At 42.7% G+C, this 23666-nt stretch overlaps 1 protein-coding gene across 3 annotated transcripts in view; it reads right to left on the bottom strand.

Annotated features, from left to right (window-relative positions):
* The window catches only part of KCNQ4 (potassium voltage-gated channel subfamily Q member 4), a 288300-nt gene that overhangs the window by 130656 nt on the left and 133978 nt on the right, over positions 1-23666 (bottom strand). For all 3 annotated transcript variants that reach the window (XM_077481942.1, XM_077481941.1, XM_077481943.1), the window contains exon 2: positions 7630-7720. In XM_077481942.1, coding sequence (XP_077338068.1) covers positions 7630-7720 — 91 coding nt within the window. The remainder of the gene's footprint in view (positions 1-7629; positions 7721-23666) is intronic.

Genomic DNA, 23666 nt, shown 5'->3' with positions numbered 1-23666 from the left:
TTGCTCTGATTGCACAGGCCAAAGGCTCTATAGCCAGCGCGAAGAGCAGGGGCGACAATGGGCACCCCTGCCTCGTCCCTCTCCCCAACTCTATTTTATCGGAGAACTCGTTATTAATTTTTAGTCTCGCGCTAGGTTTATCGTATAGCATCCTAATCCAGCCTGTAAAGAAAGGGCCCAGGCCAAATTTCTCCAAGACTTTCCATATATATCCCCATTCTATGCTATCGAATGCTTTCATTACATCCAATGCCACAACTGCACCCGGAGTATCATTATCCGTTGGGATCTGTAAATTCAAGAAAGCTCTTCTAATATTTACACTCGTTGACCTATTAGCTATGAACCCTGTTTGGTCCGTATGGACTAATCTTGCTATAACTCGGTTGAGCCTACTCGCTAATACCTTGGCCAGTATCTTTGTATCAGTACACAGGAGAGAGATTGGTCTATATGCTGCCACATCTAATGAATCCTTTCCTTCTTTGTACAACAAAATTATAACTGCCTCCATCATTGATGGTGGCAATTTACCCTCCCCATATGCTCCTCTTAGCGTCTCCAGAAGTTCAGGAAGCAGTATCTCGCCGAAGTTTTTGTATACTTCAATCGGTAGCCCATCCGGCCCGGGCGATTTCTGATTTGGCATACTCGCAACTGCTTTCTGAAGTTCCTTCAAAGTTATTGGGGCTTCCAATTCTTCTCTTTCTTCTTGTGTCAGACATGGTACCTCTAGGTGGCCTAAAAATGTTTCCATCTGCTCATCCATCCCCACTTTCTGTGCAGTATATAGTTTTTTATAGTATCCTCCAAATACTTGACATATACTCCCAGTTTCCGTTGTAACCTCTCCCTCAGTTGTCCTAATCGCCGGGATTGAGGAGGGGCCAGTGTTGTTCTTCACCAGTTGTGCCAACATTTTCCCCATACTTTCCCCTTCAGCAAAGGAGGCTTGCCGTTGGAGCATATGTTGTATCTCCGCTTTCTTCAGGGTTATTAGCCTAAGTTCTTCTTGTTTGTCTAACCAGATTTTTTCTTTACCCTGGACGGGGTCACTGATAAAATCTCTTTCAGCCTCTAACACTTCTCTCCCTATTCTTAGCTCCTGCTCCCTGGACTTTCTATTTATTTTTGCTATTGATTGGATCAGAAGACCCCTCAGAAAAGCTTTCAGAGTATCCCATAGGATCCCTGACATTACTGTACCCCGGTTATTTTTTAGAAATTCTTTTAGTTCCCACTGGATTCTCTCAGGGCGTTCTTCTGCCTCTTTTTTTATTAGTTCCAACCAGAGCGGGTTCAATTTCCACACCCTCTGTACCCTACATTCTCTCATTTTTAATGCTACTATCACTGGAGAATGATCTGAAATCCCCCTGGGCTGGTATTCAATCTTTTCCACCATTTGTAGGGCCAGGTCATTCCCCAGTATCATATCTATCCTGGATAACGTGGAATGCGCTGCCGAATGACAACTATACTGCCGGGCTCCCGGGTTCCCAGTTCTCCATAAATCCAGTAGTCCTACTTCTTCCAGGTACTGACCCAATCTCCCCTGCCCGGCCGGTTCCACCAGTGTTTTTTCTGGGAATCTATCAATTTTAATATCTAAGACCGTATTGAAATCCCCTACTATTATTATAGGAACACCGTCTATCCCCACTAAAAATTCCTGTAATTTGAAAAGCACTTCCATTTTGAACGGTGGAGGGATATAAATATTTGCCAGCATACATTCTCTATTCTCAATTAAACAGTGTAAGAAAATGTATCTACCCTTTTCATCTAGTCTAACCCGCTTACATACAAAATTCACCCCCGTTCTTACCAAGACACTCACCCCTCTACTATATGTCGAGTAGACAGAATGGTATTGAGATTGATATTTTCTACTCTGCATCCGGTATATTGTGTCTCTGTTTAAATGGGTCTCCTGCAGGCATAACAACCCCACTCCATATCCCTCCAACATGGATAGCACAGCTTTTTGTTTCACCTGCGTCCCCAGGCCCCTCACATTCCAGGAGCCTATCTTAATTTTCCCATCCTGCATTAACATAAATAGATGGGAAAAAATGGAGCAGGGAGGAGAAAGAACAAGATGAACAGTCTGATGGGGACACTACTGGGGTCCACTTGTCCCCCAATACCCTCCAGCTCCCCCCTACCTTCTTTATTAAATTATACCGGACTCCCCCGCTATTAATCCCCAAAATAACAAATTTACTAATCATCACCATTATTCCATTTATTATGTGTCTCTTAACGTGAATCATACTATATAGTTGTTTATTACAATTTTTCCCCGTGAAACCAACAGATTTTCCTTGTTTTTTACCACCCCAAATTTTTCCACCCCGAACTTTGTATCCTTTCTTTGTTTGGGTTATCTCCTGAACCTCTTTTAGTGCAATCATATATTTTTTTTCCCCCCTCAACCTCCCCCATATTCTTCCCACCCCTCCCATTCTACCTCCCTCCCAGCCCTCCCCCATCTTCCCAGGTGTTGCCCAAGGGGCTATTAGTGACCTTATACCACTCTCTTCACAGCCTATTCACCACCCACACCTACTACACTCGCCGTGTGTTACCTCCCTCCCGCCCCCCCTTTCACACAAAACCAAAAAAAAAAAAAAAAAAAAACCACCATACATACTTCACCCCCCCAGCTCTTTCTATCTTCCTAGCACTCTCCTGACCAGGATCCCCAGGGGCTAAAATTTTTCTTTATTTTCTTCTATCCATTTTTCCACTTCCATTGGAGAGCAAAAAACCTGAGTATGCCCTAGCGCATTAATCCGTAACTTTGCAGGATAAAGAAGAGCATACGACACCCTAAGCTTCAGTAGCCTGCGTTTCACCTGAAAGAACTCTGCCCTTTTTCTCTGCAGTTCTGGGGAGAAGTCAGAATAAAATGAGATTCTAACACCCTTATACATTACATTCCCCATTTCCCTTGCTTTCCGTAACAACACCACTTTATCTTTATAATTGAGTAATTTCATCAGTAGTGGCCTGGGGCGCCCCCCCTCAGGTGGGGCTCTAAAGGGTACCCTATGTGCCCTCTCTATAGAGAATGTTGTTGAAAAAACCTCCCTTCCAAACAGATCAACCAAAAGATGCTCCATAAATTCAGCAGGGTTTACACCCTCGCTTCTTTCAGGAAGTCCCACTATTCGCACATTGTCTCTCCGGAGCCTATTTTCCATTTCGTCCATTCTTGTTCTGTATCCACTGAACTGCTCCTTCAGGCTTTCTACTTCTTTAATTAGGAAGGTTGTATCGTCTTCTAATCTACTAGTCCTTATCTCAAGTTCTGTCGTCCTTTCCACCACTTTCTGTAGGTCCTGCCTTACCACCAGTAAATCCTCCTTCACTCCCTTCATTTGGTTACAAAGTTCTTTCAGTGAGATGTTGCATGCATTTACGGCCAATAGCACGTCCTTTATAGTTGGCTCTTTTTCTAACGGGGGGGAGTCGCCTGCTGTAGTTTCTATATACTGTTCCCCTGCGTCCGCATTTTTATTTACTGAGGATTTTGCCACTGCTCCAACCTGTGTGTTAATATTAATGTTTGACTGTCCCATACTTTTCCTTTCGGTCATTACACCTTGCTGCCCCTTTGACTGTCCTTTTTTTGGAGGGGTCTGAGATGACTGTACCGGGTTATGAGCATACTGTTCTAACTTAGCTGCTGTGGCGGACTGTTGCGAGCTTTTTTCCCTTTCCCTTTCCCTTTCTTTTGCAGAGCGCAGATGTTGCATCTTACTTTCCCTTTCTCACCTCTTACTTCAGAACAGTCAGAACAGTCAGAACAGAACAGTCCTGGTTATAGCGTGTTTTAAGAGGATTTTGACCCAACCGCACACCACACAATAATCACTGAATGCAGTAGTAGCCGTGTTCCAATGTTCATTTCAAGTATCACAGACACTTCCTATTTCTTAGTTTTTCTTGGTTTCATAACACCCCAAACTTTATTTTGCTCACATTAACTCAGGTACCGTTTAGCCTGTTAATAATTAGCACAAACACCATCCCTCAGTTGATAAATTAATGATGCACTGAGCTAGCCTTATAGTCAATCCACAGGCCACAGAGTCAGATATTCCTGGACACTGCTTACAAAAATGTTCAGGTTTTTTTTTTTCCAGGAGGTATTCCTTTACGTGTATTACCCAGGCTAATAGATTAGTTTAGCAGACTCATACACAAGGCGAAGGGATCCGGGCATCCAGACATCCAGAGGAGAAAAACTGACAGGAGAATATAAATCTTTCTTACCCCCTTCGGTGCCCTCCTGATTAAGTATTACCAGTCCACAGGCATCACAGGCATCACTGTGTCCCAGCTTTCTCCACCAGATCACCGCCTACAATGCCCCTCAGACTGCCGGTTTCTTCCTCCCCTCAATCCCGCCGCTTACCTCCTTCCTCCTGTTGCGGCTTGCCGGGGAGCGGGGGAACCTTCGGTGGTTTGATGTAAGCGGTGTCTTCTCGGTAGATGGTTCGGCATTGGTCGGCGTTGGTCGGAGGTACTCGTGAGCTCGTACTTCACTTCGGCCGTCGGGACACGGAACCCGGAAGTCAGCGGGGATCCCCGAGAGCTTGGCACGATAGGGTAGTGTAACGCCGTCGCTCCTCCTCCCGTCCAGCGTCCAGCTATGCTGCTATGCTGCTCAACTCCAGCCCTCCTCGCACTGCACCCGGCCGTAATTTTAAGCGCTCCACGCTTTCGCCATGGGGGCTTGGGAGGGAGACACACACGGCGTCTTCCACACACACTCACTTACTCCACTCCACCCATCCGGCCACGCCCCCCCCTTCATCTAAAAAAGGTGAATATAGTTACTACAATATTTTGGTGGCCTTATCAAATCCCCAACACCATTTTTTTCATCTATTCAAGATATGTTCGAAGGTTCGGCGTAACATAATCTATTTAAGATATGTTTGAAGGTTCATATCCAACTATAAACCTCCCAAAATGAGCATGCTAACCCTTACTATGCCCAAACTGACAGGAGGCATTGACTTCCCCAATATCCAAATATATTTATAGAGAAGTGCCATCTGATGTGCATAGTGGACTGGGACAACAGTAAAAGATACTGCCATCATATTGAGCAATTGTTTTTCCTAACAATGAGTTAAGAGGTATTGCCTCCCTTCTTCACCATTATAGGGACTTCTTTAATAAAAGAGTAGCTTCCCTTTTGTTGGAAAAAAAACAATTACTGTGCTCCGAGTGTGCTCCCAGCATGGTAGCTTGCAGGTACTGGAAAGCTTCTGATGCATACTAATTGGGAACTTTCCAATCATGTGACTGCTGTGACAGCCAATGACGGCGTCACATGATCATAAACCCCGCCCTGTCTCCCGACATCTGAAAACCCTTAAAGGTCCAAGAGCTGCCAGCACCAAAGTGTTAATACATTTTGTTGCAGATTCCTACCCTTTTTGCTAAATGCAACCAAATTCACACCCTTTGCCGATTCAGGTATGGCTTTCTCACATAAATGCAATTGCCACCTTGGAAGAACTGATCAATAGGTAAACAACCCCTTCTCTTTTGATGTCGTAACAACATCTATTTGGCACACAACCAGTTGAAATTCAGGGACCAGACATGAAATACAGGCTGGCCCCCTCTTGTGAATGGACAGCTTTTTCCCATTAGTTTGACCCCGTTAGCTATGCCTCCAGTGCAGTGCATCCAGCAACCAAAAGGAGGTACATCAGAGAATTTTGCCGTGCTGACTCAGACTGTGGTATTGGGGGAAAAAAGGACCAGGAACTTTCCACTTTTTTATATGGGAGGGGTTCCAGTGCAGAAGGATTGGCGAGTTTGGGGTGGAGGAACTTGACTGGTCTGCACAGAGCCCTGACCTCAACTCGATAGAACACTTTTTGGATAAATTAGGGCAGAGACTACAAGCCAGACCATCTCGCCCCCATAAATGCCTGACCTCACAAATGCGCTTCTGGAAGGATGGTCAAACATTCCCATAGACACACTCCTAAACCTTGTGGGCAGACTTCCCAGAAGAATTGAAGCTGTTATAGCTGCAAAGGGTGGGCCAACTCAATATTGAACCCTAAGGACTAAGACTGTGATGTCATTAAAATCCATGTGTGTGTAAAGGCAGGCATCCCAATACTCTTGGTAATATAATGTATATCTTCTGTGAAACTTCAAGTACATTTGTTCTGTGCCAATGGGGGCAAAAACAGATTTAATTAGACTATTTTCTCTTCAGCTGAAATGTTTTTTAATCATAAGAATAAAGATAATATAGCATTATGGGCACTAGATGGAGCTGATTATCATAGAAAATAAATACTTACTATGATTGTCAGCTCTACTGTATCTAGTGGCTATAATGCATAATTTTCCCGAACCACTCTATTTTAATGAATAAATTACAAATAACCTAATAACATTCTTTTTTGCCCCCATTCACACAGAACAAATGCACATGCATTTTCACAGCATTAATAGCTCTGCATTTTTTTTTTATATATAAAAACTCCCTTTAAGTGTAAGAATGTGTAGGTTAGAAGCAATAGTTGCATACCTCCCAACTTTTTGAGATGGGAATGAGGGACACCTATCAGCAAAAGTATGCAGGCATAGGACACACCCCTTGCTGAGCCCCCTTAAAGGAGAATTGGACAAAAAACAAGATTGATTAAACCCACAAGTGCTTTTTTGTACCACTAATATCCTTTTATATTGGCTTTTGGAATTTACAAATGCAGCAATTTAGAAATCAGATGAAAGGTTTAGAGCTGGAAAACATATATATAAAAAAAATGTTTTATACATCTATATAGATCAGACCAAAATGAGGCACAAATGAGGAGGTATAACGGACAGAGGGACATTGCTCCAAATCAAGGACAGTCTTCTGATTTTTGTCTTCAGATTTACCAAAACCATGTAGTAGAAGGGCCTGCCTGATTGCATACAAATTGAAACTCCTAAGGTTTGACCTCATATTATATGGTTTTGGTAAATCTGAAGGAAAAAATCTGCAGAAAAACTGATAGTGTGTATGGGGCTTGATTAAAATACACCATTCTGAGTTATCATTGCAAGGAGTGGCTAGTTTAACAGAAAATACCCACAAAAGTAATTACATTTTGCATTATACAAAAATGTATGTAAAAACTCAATTAACCTAATCTCATGTTAATGATAGCAAGCAGCTAGAACTAAGGGAGGCACAGGAGGAGAGGAAAAACAAGAGTACATACGTTGAGTTTATATTTAGGAAGCATAATTCTGGCCATGGTGTGATAGTATTGTGATTCTACATCATAGCAAAATAGCTCCACTGGCCTAAGCATGGTTGTAACTACATGACATATTGCTTTGCTTTATCTGCTGTTTAAGAAATGTTACAGATGCATAGCAGGGATACTCAACCATTTTACAGTTTATACACAGTCTGGCCTTGTATGACAAAATTGTATAAAGTCTAACCAGCTTCAGAGACTCAGCCAAACAAGGAGTGGAGCATGGGTTCAAAGGTAGGAGGGGGATAGTAGATATTAAAGGATACTAAAGGTGATACAGCAAAAGGTAGCTGGACAGAGAGAAAGAGGAGAAATATGGACTTCTCACCAGTATGAACAGGCCTTTGTTGGATAAATTATGAAATTCAGGAATTGTGGAAAATACAGAGAGCACCAGGCAGCTGAATACCAGGACGAATCTGTAAAGAAGAGAAGGACATTAAACACAGATATTTATGAAGTATGTATTTTACACACAGGAATACCATTGCAATCACTTTTCTATTACTATTATTTACTACTAATACAAACAATAACAGTAGCGGAGCATGTATTATAGGGTTCCTTATTCAATAAGGAATTGCAATAATAAATGATAATGTGTGATCGAAAATGCGTATTTGTTACTCCACACATTTACATCATCATTATTTATCGCATTGCCTTACTAAGTAGGCAATTGCTGTAGTAATATGGATTCTATTTTAAAATACATTCAGTAGAAGAACATAGAGCTGTTAGAAATAATAGGAAATATATGTTTAAATTAAATTACGTTGTAAAATAATCCCTTTGTATTGGGAAGCTTGCTGTCAGCCTGATATTCAGAAAAAAACATGCATTATTATTCAAATAATTAATTAAGCCACAACCATACATCTGCTTTGGGTACTTATTACACCTACACATACTATTCAGTATCATAAATCCATCTGCAGTCTGTATTACCTCGAAACGGTCAAAAGAGGGAGCACAAAACACAGCTTGAGGCTGATACAGTACATGGCTTTCAACCGGCACAGTATTACGTTGTGAGTCCCAACTGATTTATATAAAAATAATAGAAGGAAGCTGGTTACATTTTAATTTAACTAATATGAATCATTATAATCATCACCCTTAGAAACACAGAAAAGTGACAGCAAAAAAAGACTGAGTAGTCCATCGAGTCTGCCCATTTTTTTTTTTTTTGTTTGTTTGTTTTTTGTTTCGTTTTGTTTTTTGTTAACTTTATTGTCTGACTAAGGATCTATGTTTGTCCCAAGCATGATTGAAGCCATTGACTGTCTCACTACCTCTACTGGAAGTTTATTCCAAGCATTAACTACCCTTTCAGTAAATAAATAATAATACTTTCTAAGATTAGTTTTGAACTTTCCTCCAGTTAGTTTGAGGTAGTGTTCTTGATTTTGGTTTCCTATTGAAAAAACTGCCCTCCTGAACCTTATTCATCCCCTTGATATATTTAAAGGTTTCAATCACGTCTCCCCTTTTCTTTCTGTCCTCCAGACTGCATGTATTAAGTTCCTAAAGTCTCTCCTAATATGTTTTATTCTCCACACCTTTCACCATTTTTGTTACCCATCGTTGGACTTGTTCTATTTTATCAATATCTTTCTGTAAGTGAGGTCTCCAGACTTTTAAAGCATATATGTGTAGCACCCTCTTAGGTAGGTGCTAGAGAAAGTATAGGTTTTTGGGCTTCCCTGCTTAATGGGGGGGCTCAATTTAGGTGCTCTCTGCCTACCAGAGAGCAGTGATCCATTGATAGAGTCTACTCAAGTGTGCTCAGATGACATTCATTTTGTTTGCCAGTTTCTCGCTGGTCCAATAGGACCAGGCATATTGGACAGTGGGAGGAAACCTGACAAATGGGAGCATAGTTACAGCCCTGGTCATTGACAGAGGACGGTGCCTCAAGACATGCTGGGTGACTGTATATATGTCTAGAGCACATGTGTTCGGGGTCTTCAGCTGGAGATCGGGGTCCTGAAGGGAGAGGGCAGCCACCGCTCCTCTGTACAGGCTGCCATGCGTCCTTAGGTGGTCTACCTGAGGTTCGGAGCTGCAGAAGCTGCAACTTAGATGTCCTGTGGAGCTGGCTAGGAGGAAGGCGCGTCTAGAAGGATCTGTTCCTGGCTACTGTGAGCACAGATCTGCGTCTAGGGCCCTGTCCTGTGAGGGATACTGCTGGGTGTCGTGAAGAAGCGTGATGCATTGTGTCTGCTGCCAGAGCAAGCAAATTACTTATTCTTCCACACAGCTATAGTCTGGTCCAGCAGGAGTCTGCTATCCAATTTAATTTAATGGGGTCAAGTGAGAGTTGTCCTCATCTGTGCATAATTCAAATTGGAGTATCCCACTAATCCCTTCTCCAATCCAAGTTCTACCAATAAATACAAAAAAACAATTACCCTAGACCAGTGATGGCAAACCTTGGCACCCCAGATGTTGCACTCTGCAGTACAGTTGAGCATCATAGGAAATGTAGTTCCAAAACATCTGGGCTGCCAAGGTTCCCCATCACTGCCTTAGCCCTTGTACACACGGTCAGAGATTCCGTCGGAATGTGTCCGATCGGAGCGGTTTGTCGGATATTCCGTCTGTGTGTGGTATGCATCGGACTGTTTCCGTCTGAATATCCGCCGGACCAAATATTCCAACTTGCTTGAAATATTTTCCGACAAACTGCTCTGATCGGACATACTCCGATCATGTGTATAGAATTCCGTTCGGACAAAGTGCCATGCATGCTCAGATCAAATTCCTACATCAAAGCTATTGGCTACTAGCCTGAACGTAGTCCCATCGTAACGAAATTACGTCATCACGTTCTGAAAGATCGGATTTTCCGACAACTTTGTCCGACCGTGTGTATGCAACAGTTTCGGATAAGATCCGTCGGACAAAATCCGACGGATTTGGTTTTCGGAATCTCCGACCGTGTGTACAAGGGCTAGACTGATCATTGTATAACGAGCGGAAGAGTGTGAAGGTGATAGTGTGAAAAAACCCAAGTGTCTGGCTGCAGGACAAGTAGGGAAGACTATACTCAGCAACCCCTACAAGGGGCAGTGATACATATGTTACATGTAAAACAAGCAGGCAGAACACAATAAAAAATGAATGTTTCTTAGTACATTGTTGCAACCCCCGCTGAGCAATAAGATGTGTAAAACCAATCGTTTTGATGCCTTTTTTTACATCTCTGACTGTATTACAAAGGTCCGGAACTTTAGACATTGCTCTCTTAGTGCAGATTGCAGGCAGATATTTAATATGGCTATGTGCAGATTTTTATATTACACTGTAACATTAATCTGGACACTGAGAGACTCAAGAAAAACATGTGACTTCATCTAATTAGTGACTGGTGCATGTCCAAGTTCTGTTTTCTTGGTGACAGATTGCCTTTAATCACTACCTTTTTAAATATGCTTATAAAGGATTGGAACTCGAGCATGTTTAAAAACCATTTAGCTTAAAGTTGATTATTTCCTATGAGAACCAAACTATTTTGTCATATTTCTGATGAAGAAAATCCCATACAAATATTTGGAAAAGCCAGTAACAGAGACAATTGCTGTATGCTCTTGATTTGTTACGCTGTGAAGCAGCTGAACACAAGAGTGCTTTAGGAACTTGACTGCACAGGGGTACATAGTTGCAAAATCACTTATCCAAAAACATCAGCTGCATAGTCAGAGATGGAATTTATACACACGCCATCTGTACTACTAAAATTACAAACCCTTACTGTGTATCGCAGAATGCTTTGCCAACAAACACATATAACAACACACTACAAACTATTCACTCTCCCACTGCTTCTTCTACCCTTTCCCCCAGTACACACTGAAACGCTTATATACAGAACTTTGCATTTGTTTTTGTTTTTTATTAAAAGACAGCTTTAACTTAAACAAATATAAAAGTACCTGTTATTAAATATAACTACCAATTTACATGATTCTTTAGATACTGTATATTCACATTAGTCTTTACCCTAAAGTAACCCTTACAATCTAGGATCCCAATGTCACTCATACTAGGGTAAATTCCCCCCCCTCCGGTGCCACAATCGGCACCTTTCAGGGGGGAGGGGGGTGCAGTTACCTGGATAATCCAGGTAACTGCACCCACTTCCGGCCAGACCGCCGCAGACCCCCGCAGACGCTCTGCCCCCCCCCCCCCGTTGTGTTCTGGGAAACACACAGTTCCCAGAGACAGAGCGGGGGACCATAAGAGACGCGCAGCGCGACTCGCGCATGCGCAGTAGGGAACCGGGCAGTGAAGCCGTCATGCTTCACTTCCCGATTCCCTGGCAGAGGATGGCGGCGGTGGCAGCAGCGAGACGAGCGATCGATTGTCATCTGCCGCCGACATCGCTGGAACCTGGGACAGGTAAGTGTGATTTTATTAAAAGTCAGCAGCTGCAATATTAGTAGCTGCTGGCTTTTAATATTTTTTTTTTAGGTGCAGCTCCTTTTTAACCTACTAGCATATTTTAGAAGTTTGGAATGAAATCTGTAAGTACAAAAAGAACACCCAAACTCCATTCAAATAGTGTGTTGACTGGGATTTGAACTGGGGACCACAGTGTTGCAAGGCAGAAGTGCTTATTACTAAATTACTGTGCTGCCCCAATGCCGTCTCTGTGGCTGAACAGGAGAAAATCAATAGTTTCCTCCATCCACTTTAGACAGCATAGATGGAGGAATCTGCAGATCCAGCTATTTTATTCAGTCAGTCGTTACACCCTTGGCTGCCTGAATACTTGGACATTAAGTGCACCTGATTTTTCTATCAAGTTTTGACAGGGTCACCCACAGCTCATGAATCAGCTGAAACTAGAGGCTCCTCATCTAAGCTAGAACTCCATCCTGGTGCTAACTCTTGGTGCAGAGTAGTGATGGGCTAAGACGTGTTCAGATACTATTACAGTGGTCTCCAAACTGCGGCTCAAGGGCTATATGTGGCCCTTTGTTTGCCTTTATCCAGCCCTTGGTGCATTACTCCTCCCACTGACACAAACAATGGGGCACTCTTTCTGCCACTGACAGGAGCAATATGGCACTCTTCCTCCCACTGACAGCAGCAATGGGGCATTGGTTATGTCCACTGACACCAGAGAATTTTCTACTTCTACTGAGCAAATGCCAGCCCCCTAAAGCCTGAAGGACAGCAAACTGGTTCCTAGTTTGGAAAGATTGGAGACCCCTGTCCTAATACAAACCTTCCTAAGCAAGTCCCACCATGTATGCATGTGACTGCTGGGGGGGGAATGCCTTGAGCGCTTATGATTGGTCCAGTACAGTGACAGCTTCCTGGTGGGTTCACTGAGGTGGGTTTGGCCTAAGATTCAAACATGCTTTACCCTTAAAAAGAAAAGATTCAAGCATGCCTGAGCTTATCACTAATGCAATGTTCTCTCTCAGTACTGGCCAAACCTGAGCAGTAAATCACCTTGGACCTGAATGGCTCGGTACCCCTAGCATCTATATTGTAAGAATATGGTTCTATTCTAGTCTATAAGGAGTTACTACACAGGTTAGGACAGCACTGGAGAAGATTTCTGCACTAGGGCTGTAAATATTGGAGGAGGTCACATAGAGGTTAGTAGGCACTTAGGTGGAGGGAGATCAAGATTAGTGAGCAAGAAAGCTTAGGTTATGTTCTTTTTGTTTATATAGGTAAAGTGGTACTTAAGTCATTAAAGTAACTAGAAAACTGGAAAGATAAACCCGGGGTGGGATTTGAGTCATCTATGAGTCACTCTCCAAGTAATTGCATAAATCCCCATATATGATTGCTTGGGAGAAAGACCTCCTTTTCCAGTGGAACCTGGAGACCTGACACTCTGTCCTGGCCACTTCATTTATGGGCATTCTCAACACATCCCTAATGAAAGCAAGTAAGGACCCAATAGAGGTGCTGGGGGGGACCCCTATACTTCTTTCGTCCTCCCTGGGGGGGGGGGGGGGGTCAAGCCTCCAGAATTAAGAACTTCTAACCCCTGGTGGCTACTTCTGCCTGGGGTGGTATGTGTACAAGTCTGTTTTAGTACTTCAGAGATGGCTAATCACTATTGTTGTTTAGTTTTGGGTTTATTCGTCAAGTCTCATCTCTTTTATGTTCATCAGTATTTCATGACTTGTATACCACACACCCCTACTCAATGTTTTACTCTTCTTTGTAAAAGAGTTTCTTCGCTATGCTTTTTGTGAAAAATAAAAACACTTTAAAAGTAGGGTAACTACAAAACAAACCATCATTTTCTAAGGTCAAAGACAACCGATGCTCCAGCACAACCAAGCACATTTCAATGACAATGCACTGAGAGCTGCTGTGCCATAACATTACTGTCTCACAGACAGAGCAGAAAAAAACAGCATGAAAACACAAAGCATACCCAGTATATAAATAAGCCCCATATTCATCTGGTAACCAATGTAACTTAGATATAAGTAAATAACTGGTGTCATCATGTTAACACCATCAAACAATCACATAAACAAGTAATCTTGTGCCATTTCAAATATTTTGACTTTCCAATCACTTAATTGTCCTGGTTGGAATGGTCAGCAGAATAAAATAGAGGGGGAGAATCTTCCTAATATGAACAAAGACAGCAATAAAACCAGACTGTGGCTCTAACCTTTACCTACTTTATCCCACACTATATACACAGTTTGGACTGTTCGTACACTTTGAAATTTTCTTTTTGTAAATGTATATCCACTGGAAAACAAATCTGATATGGTTTTATGTGAAATTTGGAAAAAAGTCGTCAGGTTACTTTCTTCCAGTACTATTAATAAAAGAAACTACACACTTTATTATGATATTGCCCAATATTGGCAAAAGAAAGTTTTATCCAACAATTGTTTGCTAGTCTTTTTGTAAAATTGTGTTGTTGGCTTTTTATTCCAATGCAAGGTAGTAGCCCTATGTATCATGATAGTCTTGATGCTTTGCTATGTAGCCCCATACACTTCCTAAATACATTTTTGAGGTTTCATGTTTTTTTTCATTGTTATTGGACACTCTGTCCAGGATGTCTAATGCTGCTAGCTGACCAAAAAAAATATTCATATGCCCTTAGAAATATACTTTATCCTCATAATATTTTCATCTGAACATCAATCTTGATGCATAAGTAAAAAAAACTGTCTTATAAAAGCTCATTATTTGAAAATGTGTGATTTGTAGCAGACATTTTGTTTATGTCAAGGGTGTACACAGATCAAACATTTCTGCATCAGAAGTACAGAAGAGTAATATTCAACAATGAGTTAAAGTTTTAACAAGGACATTTGTTAGCAGAGGCCCACCTCGAAGCACACACTTGATCCTAAAGAGCATATAAGCTACTATTGACACAGAAGGAGGTTTGCATTCTTGGGAACCTATAACTATAGGGATATTCCCCCGATATGCCTGGTGTGTTATCACTTTTTTAGTAAAAACCTAAATGGACTCCTAACCAGTTCACTGTGCATTGGGGGTGATAAGTTATGCCGCGTACACATGACCAGACTTTCTTGCAGACTAGGTTTGACGGGATCACTCCGTCGGACAATCCGATCGTGTGTGGGCTAGTCCGATCGCTTTTTAAAGAAAAAATCAGACAGACCTAGAAATAGAACATGTTTCAAATCTATCCGATGGACTCAAGTCTGACGGAATAAAAATCGTGAAAATCGTTCGTCTGTGTGCTAGACTGACAGACCAAATACGACGCAAGGGCAGCTATTGGCTACTGAACTTCCTTCCTATTGATGCTTTTTTCTTTATTTTTATTTTTTGTATAAATAAAAATAACATTTTTTTTTTTTTTAGAATATAATGTTTTGATCCATTCAATCTGATATCGTTTAAAGTCCCGGGGTTGGTTACCCTCCAGCCCTTTTGGTTCTTCCCCCCCCCCTTTCCTTTTGGATTCTCGTATATGAAATATTTGGGATGTGGTATCATTATGTTTGGTCTCTTCATCTTTATGTTTGTCACTACTGAACTTCCTTGTTTAGTCCCGTTTACATCATAATGTTAAAAACTGACGGACTTTCGAACAGACTTAGTCTAGTCATGTGTGGCCAAGTCCACTCGTTCAGAAAGTCCGTTGGACCTCCGCCGAAAGTCCATCGGGAAGACCATCGGACCTAGTCCGTCGAAAAGTCCGGTCGTGTGAACGCGGCATTATAAGTAAAACAGCACACCAGACTTTTTTTATTACATTTATTTTTTGCCAATATTGAGCTTCCAGTGTCCTGCAATGTCCAAATTTGCCCTTAATGAGTTTCATCCAGTGGTGGAAGCTCGGGAGGTAGAACATGGGTCCTCCCTTCCTCATTGCTCAAACTCTGTTTGAGCACTTAGGAGGTTCCCATCACTGGTATGGTTTCAAAGGGTTACCCATATGAACATACATTAATATTAGAGCAGTGTATGTTATCATTAACGTCTTGGTCACACTAGTGCAAATTCAGATGTGACTTGAGTCGCAGGGAAATCACATTGTTTTCAACAGCACAAAGTAAGGATAATTCCCAGTTATATGTTGTAGTCTGGAAGGTGGAAGTCGATAACAATGTGGTCCTATATGGTGTGGGACCATCCAAGTTAGAAACACAAGAGGGGGCAGTCCACAATTCATGGCCAGCCTTATAGGGGAGCAGGAGCTTGACAAAGCAGCATGCACCATTCCCAGTTCTGAGTGTGCATGCTCCGAAATGCATCACTAGTACATCCGGGAACGTCACCGCATCCATCTTGTGTCCCAGCCCTCACTCCTTGCTCTCTACCATCTACCCACCCCCTAGTTGGTCAAGACAGCAAGAAAAGTGGCAGGAACAGCTCTAACGTGAAACCCTGACTACCACATACACCCCACTTTGAGCCTTATGATGTGCCTGCTTTTAACCTCAGAAATGTGAGTGATATTTCACTGTGCTTTGATTAAACTCATTTTACAGTCTACACTCAGAGGCGCCTTTATTTCTTCTCTTTACATTGTTTTCATAGGTGTTTGTTTACATCAATGTGAGCAATTGTAGAAAAGGCTTTTTTACTACTTTGGTGTGATTCCAGTGCAATTTTGGCATCTTTGAATATACAAACCTATCAAGGTTGAATCCAAGTAGCACTACATAGTCGCAGGGCCGGGACAAGGGGTGGGCAGGAGGGACGGCTGCCCCTGGCGCAATGGTTTATTGCAGGGGTAGAGGGCACCCTGACCCTAACCCCAAGGGAAAGTGGGGCACAGTTTTGCATCTTTGCCCTGGGCGCTGGATGACCTTGTCACGGCACTGCATAGTCGCAATGAAAGTCAGATCAAATCATATTGCAAGGGTGTGACCCTAGCCTAAAATTATGTTTCTAATATTGCTTTAACAAATGGCTATAAATACCTTTATTTTAGATCAGTTGTAAGCTGGTCATCTGATTTTCCTCAAGTTCATCAGTGATCAATGATAAATATGTGGGTGGAACAGATTTGGAGCATGCAATGCATCATGCACTTGTCATTGCAGTGTTACTTCAGTCTGTTACTAGTCATTTTTTTCATGATAAGTCTCATGACTGGCAGAGCGCAAAAATAAAAATATATATAAAACATTTTTATTTCTTATTACAGTCTTCTGAGCCACCCTACCTGTCTCTCCTGCACATCATTCAGGGTGGCTCAATGATTGTGACTGACAATAGAACATTTTTTGCTCTGCAGAATAGTCACGAGGGCAAAGCAATATTTGGGAAGAATAGATGATGTTCACGACTCCCTGATGATGAATTTGGAAAATTCAAAGACAGAGTTACTCAAAAGACTGAAGCCTGCATGCAATAACATTGCCACTTTGCATAGCTGGCAGGATCGCTAGGTAATTACTGTACAAACTGGTAACAGACTGTTTAAATAAAAAGACAGCACAGAAAGTCAGACAGTAAACATTTAGGGCTGGTTCACACCAGATGCAGGACAGTGCACAATCTATAGACGTCCCCTTTAATATTCCATTCCAGGAGTGAGTATTGAATGCGCCTTAAATGGGTCTGAAGATGCAGTCTTTACCTGCAACATGCAACGCATTTTGGTTGCCTTTTCTGACCACAGATGTGATTTCTAGTTAAAGCATGAAAAATATAAACTTTCAAATAACAGGTCCAAACTCAACTTGTTACTATTTAATATTATATTTTTTACTATTATAATATAAGACAGTCGTTTTTCACATAAAACATTTCACATAAATATCAAATGCACAAAAAAGCATAAGGCATAAATATAAAAAAATAACTCAATTGCTAAAAAAAAAAAACCTTCTAAAAACGAGACAAAAAATAGCAATTTTGCAGCAAAATTAATTTCTCAGAAATCACTCTTCTGTTTCCTGCTCTCATCTAACGTGTTATGTTTAGGGCTCATTCACACTGCCCACACACTAAATGCTTCATTTTAACATGGGGGCAACTGTCAGTTTTTAGCTACATTGAGCCACGGTGAGGGGGTGGTGTGATAAGCGTTTAAGCATGGACTCAGAAGTCAATCTATCCCAGCACCCAAGGCATGATGAAAATGTACTCTGAGTTGTACATGCGCAGCTCAGTGTACACTCACCAAAAATGTATTGGCAGGTAAAGCAGAAGCTTTTATGGCCGTATAAATGTACAGAGTTTCTTTAGCAATAAAAACCTAGCAATTTTTTCTCTTTTTGTAAAAGCACTTTAGTTCTGCTATAAGCATTATGCAGAGAAAAGGTTTCACAGATATTAGAAGTTCTTCAGTACACGTAGTGAATAAGAACAGATGCCAAGAATGTCTCCCAAGAAGTGGTACCATATTGTGTTCCTGTGGAAGAAATAGCATATACTGTTATATACAAAATAAGAGAACTGCTACAGTGCAACATCCATTCCAACATAATAAGAACAAATACTGAAAATTACACCTGGAATACAGGACACAGTATGTGCTTCTGATTAAAGTCTACACCTGCACAAAAAAAAAAACAGATACTCAAAATGATGCCTAGCATACAGAACAAGACAGGCGCTACTTTCCATTAATACACAATAAAAACAGATACTGAGAATTACACTCAGCACACAGGAAAAGGAAGTGCAAGTGTCCATGAATGCTGAATAAGAACAGATGCTGAGAATTACGTCCAGCTCATCAGTAAATAGACATCATGAATGTGTAACCTGGGCTGTAGCTGATAACTTCTTCCTTTGTTGTTGCTGTATTATCCTTCTGCAGTGTGGTCAGGGTTAAACTGAATATTCATTAATGCAGAAGTACAGCAGTCATCTTCAAGGAGACCATTTTTTAATGCTCATCTATAAAGTGCCTCCACTGCAGGGGGCACCCACCTTGGCTGGGTCTGGGGGGACTGTGGTTAGCTGATGCAAAAGAGCAAGGGGAGTGTGAACTATTGCAGGGGGCAGCCATCTTGGCTCGGTCAGGGGGATTCTGATTGGCTGATCCCAGAGAGCAAGGGGAGTTTGAACTGAACTTCTGCAGTAATGGAACTATGTTGTAAAACCAGCCTGCAGAATGCAGGGAGAAAGCCACTGTGGGGACCATGTGCTGCTGCAAACATTTGCTGTGCTGAGCAGCTGAGAGAGATAACCACATGGGTGCAGTGAACAGGAAATAGTGGTATGTAGCTAGGGTTTGCTGGAGCTATCTGATGCTGTGTTGCCCAGGAGAAGTGGACTGATAAGAGATTGCTGCTGCCATCATACTGCTACATGCGAGGCAATGGTCCTAGAAGCAAGCACGTGTGCAGGAAAGAAACTGAGCTGCTTCTGCCAGTTGAAAAGAATTCCTGCCATTGCTGACCAAAATTGGGTGAGAACTTAGAGAAGCAAATAGATTTAGAATCTTCTCCCTGGGATACAGCAATTGTTATGCCTGGTTAGATCAAACTGTACTAGAGCTCAGCAGGGACAAAAGAGAGAGATCACCGGCAACTTCTATCCATATCTGAGCTAACCTTGACTTTTTATTGAATCAGAACATGTGTCCAGAGACCTAGAAGAGAGTGCCCTGGGACTGGTAAGAGACTAATGCCTGGTGCACACCTTTTTTCTCCCGTTCAGCCATTTTTTATTTAACAGGCCGATGTCTCCCGACAGTTGGCCCTTGTGTATGGGGATTAACACTGCACAAGTTAATCTGTTGTCTATTTCTCTGCTGGGAACATTTGCCTGTCAATGGCCAATGAGATAAACCTGGGGCTGGCAAACCAAGTTAGGACTATCTTTATATACTGTTTCTAGGTAAATGCTGATTTAATTTTGTTAATTGCTGTTAGCCAGAACACTGTAGGTGTATCTCACAGTATCGCTATTGACTTTGATTGCTTGCATAAATAATTGCTAGATCCTCTCTTCTTTTAGGCTATGCTTGACCTAATACATTCTATGAAATACCTCAAGGTGTGACAGTAAGTGTTGGGTAAGTGAGGTGTGTAAGATTCACGTGTACAGAGAAATCACAAAACAATTGAGTAGCTCCTCTAGGGATAGCACTACAAATAGATACTGAGAATTACATCCATCATACATCCCAAAAGAATTAGTACTGTGTACACATAATCCATCTTAACCATTTTTCTTCACCAAATATTCCTGTTTTATTGCAAAACACATAATTTTGGTCATTTATTGATATTTGATGTTTCTGAACATATAAAATATGCAATACAGAGACAAAAGAGCATTGTTTTTAAGTTTCTAGGTGTGCTTATTGTCTATGCACCTTTGTGTTTTCATGGATGAACTTAATCCATGAGATTAATAGAATATAATAGAAGATGAGTGGAGGGAGCTGTTGAAAAACACTTTTTTTCAGAGTCGCCTAGGCAAGTTTCACTCCTGTAAAAAGGAGGATGTTAAACATCTGGAAGACCCACCTATAGTCGATGCAGCCCTGATGCGTCTAGCCAGGCAAGTTACATTGCCGCTAGATGATGCAGTCTCTTTCCAGGATATCCTTAATAGGAGGGTAGACTTGGACCTGAAAAAAAGTCTACACAGTCGCAGGAAGGGCATGCAAGCAATCAATAGCCTTGGCAGTAATCTCCAGAGCCATGGAGGTCTGGATAGACAATTCAGAATCAGCCATTGCCAGCAATCGGTAGAAAACTGTGATAATCTGATCGCTCAACAACCTGAGGCTGACAGTGGGGTTAATGGCGGAAGCTGCCATTGACATAATCAAATCCCTGGCATGCATGACGCTTGGTGCAGTCACAGCAAGATGCGCCTTGGGTGGCAGACCCATCATTCAAACAAGACTGATGCAGGATCCCTTTGAGGGAGGGTCCCTAATTGGGGACAAGCTCAAAACAGCAATCGCCAGGGCGACAGGGGGAAAGTCTGGCTTCATTCCCCATCACAGGGGATTACTCTGCCAAAAGAATCCAGCCTTTGGCCGGCTGGCCTGCCAGAAGAAGAGGGAGAGAAGCAAGATCCTACAGGCCAGGGAGAGCGTTCCTCGACCCAGAGGGAATACTCCCTCGGGGTCGAAACAGAAGAAGGCAGTTACCCCTCCAGGCCAGGGGCCCCAGAAATCATTTTGACGGTGTCCCCATCCATGCTTACGGTGGAAGCCAGGCTGCACAGTTTCTGGAAAGTATGGACGGAGAATGTTCGGAACCGCTGGGTGCTCTCCATCATAAAAACAGGACATTTCTGGGAGTTTCTCGAGAAACCGAAGGCAATTTTTTTACCGACCGCTCTCCCCTCACGCTCCCTGAAAAAGGAGATTCTGCTTCAGTATGTGAACACACTCCTACAACAGCAGGCAATAGAACCAGTGCCCCAGAGGGATCGCTTCTCAGGAGTTTATTCACCGCTATTTTTGGTACAGAAAAAGTTGGGAGACTGGAGGCCAGTGATCTACCTCAGGTGGCTGAACAACCACATGAAGAAGAAACACTTCAAAATGGAATAATTACAGACCATCCTGAAGGTTATTCAACCCGGAGACTGGCTCCTCATAGTGGACATGAAGGATGCATATTTCCAGGTGCCAAGCTTCCAGAGGTTTCTGAGGTTCACAACTCTGCCAAAAGAATCCAGCCTTTGGCCGGCTGGCCTGCCAGAAGAAGAGGGAGAGAAGCAAGATCCTACAGGCCAGGGAGAGCGTTCCTCGACCCAGAGGGAATACTCCCTCGGGGTCGAAACAGAAGAAGGCAGTTACCCCTCCAGGCCAGGGGCCCCAGAAATCATTTTGACGGTGTCCCCATCCATGCTTACGGTGGAAGCCAGGCTGCACAGTTTCTGGAAAGTATGGACGGAGAATGTTCGGAACCGCTGGGTGCTCTCCATCGTAAAAACAGGACATTTCTGGGAGTTTCTCGAGAAACCGAAGGCAATTTTTTTACCGACCGCTCTCCCCTCACGCTCCCTGAAAAAGGAGATTCTGCTTCAGTATGTGAACACACTCCTACAACAGCAGGCAATAGAACCAGTGCCCCAGAGGGATCGCTTCTCAGGAGTTTATTCACCGCTATTTTTGGTACAGAAAAAGTTGGGAGACTGGAGGCCAGTGATCTACCTCAGGTGGCTGAACAACCACATGAAGAAGAAACACTTCAAAATGGAATAATTACAGACCATCCTGAAGGTTATTCAACCCGGAGACTGGCTCCTCATAGTGGACATGAAGGATGCATATTTCCAGGTGCCAAGCTTCCAGAGGTTTCTGAGGTTTACAATCAGCTCTCTTCACTACCAATTTGTCTGCCTGCCCTTCGGGTTGACGACCTCACCCTTGGACTTTTCCAAGGTCCTGCTGGCAGTAGTGGAGTAGCTGAGAAGATGCGGGATTCGCATTCATCAATACTTGGACAACATCCTGTTGCTGGACCCAGACAGGGACAAGTTGTTGTCTCACCGTGACAAGAGTCATCACAACCCTTCAACAGCTCGGATGGTTTATAAATTGGGAGAAGAGCCGGTTACATCCGTCCCAGTTGCTGGTCTATCTGGGTGCCGAGCTGGACACACAAAAAAATACGGTGTCCCTACCGGGAAGGGAAGATTCCCCCTATCTTAGAATGGGCAAAGTCTGCAAGGTCGGCCAACTGTCAACCCGCCAGGACATGCTTCTAGCTGTTGGGCATGATGACGTCAGTAACGCCCTTGGTGAAATGGGATGGGTGGCACACTTGTCCAATCCAGTATTGGTTCCTCCGGCAGTGGGACTCCCAGAAACTGTATCAGAACATATCCCTAACAAAGTCCATGAGACAGAGTCTGGCCTGGTGGGAAGAAAAGCGGAATCTGCTGCAATGTCACTCCCTCCTCCCAACATCCTGGATAGTGATCACCTCAGACGCCGGCAAGCTGGGATGGGGTACCCATAGCGGAAACCAGTTGGCGCAAGGCAGATGGTCTGAACCATCTAAGGAAGTTGTGGTCAATATGTTGGAACTAAGGGTGGCATATCAAGCACTCTTGGCCTTTGCCCAGGTAATCCGTAGGGGTTCAAGTCCTCCTAAAGATGGACACCATAACGGCCGTAGCCTACAAGAAGCAGGGAGGCACTCCTGGAAGAGGTGGAACCCATAATGAATTGGGCCCTAAGAGAACCTGCTTCGCCTCTCAGCAGTATATATACACTGACATGCCAATCTCCAGGCGGACTACCTGTCCAGGACTACAGTGGACACCCTACGAATGGTCCCTTTTGACACAAGTATTCAGGGAACTGGATCTTCAGAAGTCATATGCAAGGCAGAAACGCGTCATCCATGCACACGTTTGTCTCTCACTACCGTATTGACCCGGCAATGTTAAACACAGCTGAATTTGGCAAAACTATTATTTCTGTGGCCAGTGGCCATAATTAAAGTAGTTAAGCAGCATCCCACCCTTGTATCTAGTTATTTCCCAGGGGTGGTTGACATGGAGCTATCAGGAAAATGGAAAATTGGATATCAAATACTTACTGCAATTTTCCTTTCTTGACAAGCTCCATGTCAGCACAGACTCCCACCCTATGGACAAAGTTCTAGTTACATAACCTCCTACAGGGCATGGGGTCAAATTTATGAGTTAGGTCCTGATTGCATTGGGGTAGGCAGGGCCTTACCTGGTGGTGGCTGACATGGAGATTGTCAGAAAAGGAAAAATCGTGGTAAGTATTTGATATACAATTTTCAGTTTTTGGCAACTTCAAGGGAAAACAAGGAAGATACACAAAACACTGCAAACTTTCATTATGAGGCTTTCATGATACCAGTTGAAAAATATGCAATATTTGTATTGAAATAAAAAGTTTGCCTTCTATTATTTATAACAAAAACATGGACTCACATCACACATATTGTGGTCCTAGGCTATACATGT

This window comes from Lithobates pipiens, unplaced genomic scaffold, assembly GCF_037356315.1.
Source record: "Lithobates pipiens isolate NorthernLeopardFrog02 unplaced genomic scaffold, aLitPip1_a1.2 Scaffold_16, whole genome shotgun sequence".
Classification (NCBI taxonomy): Eukaryota; Metazoa; Chordata; class Amphibia; order Anura; family Ranidae; genus Lithobates; species Lithobates pipiens.
Note: the sequence above shows the minus strand (reverse complement) of the source record. Positions and strands in the feature narration are given on the sequence as shown.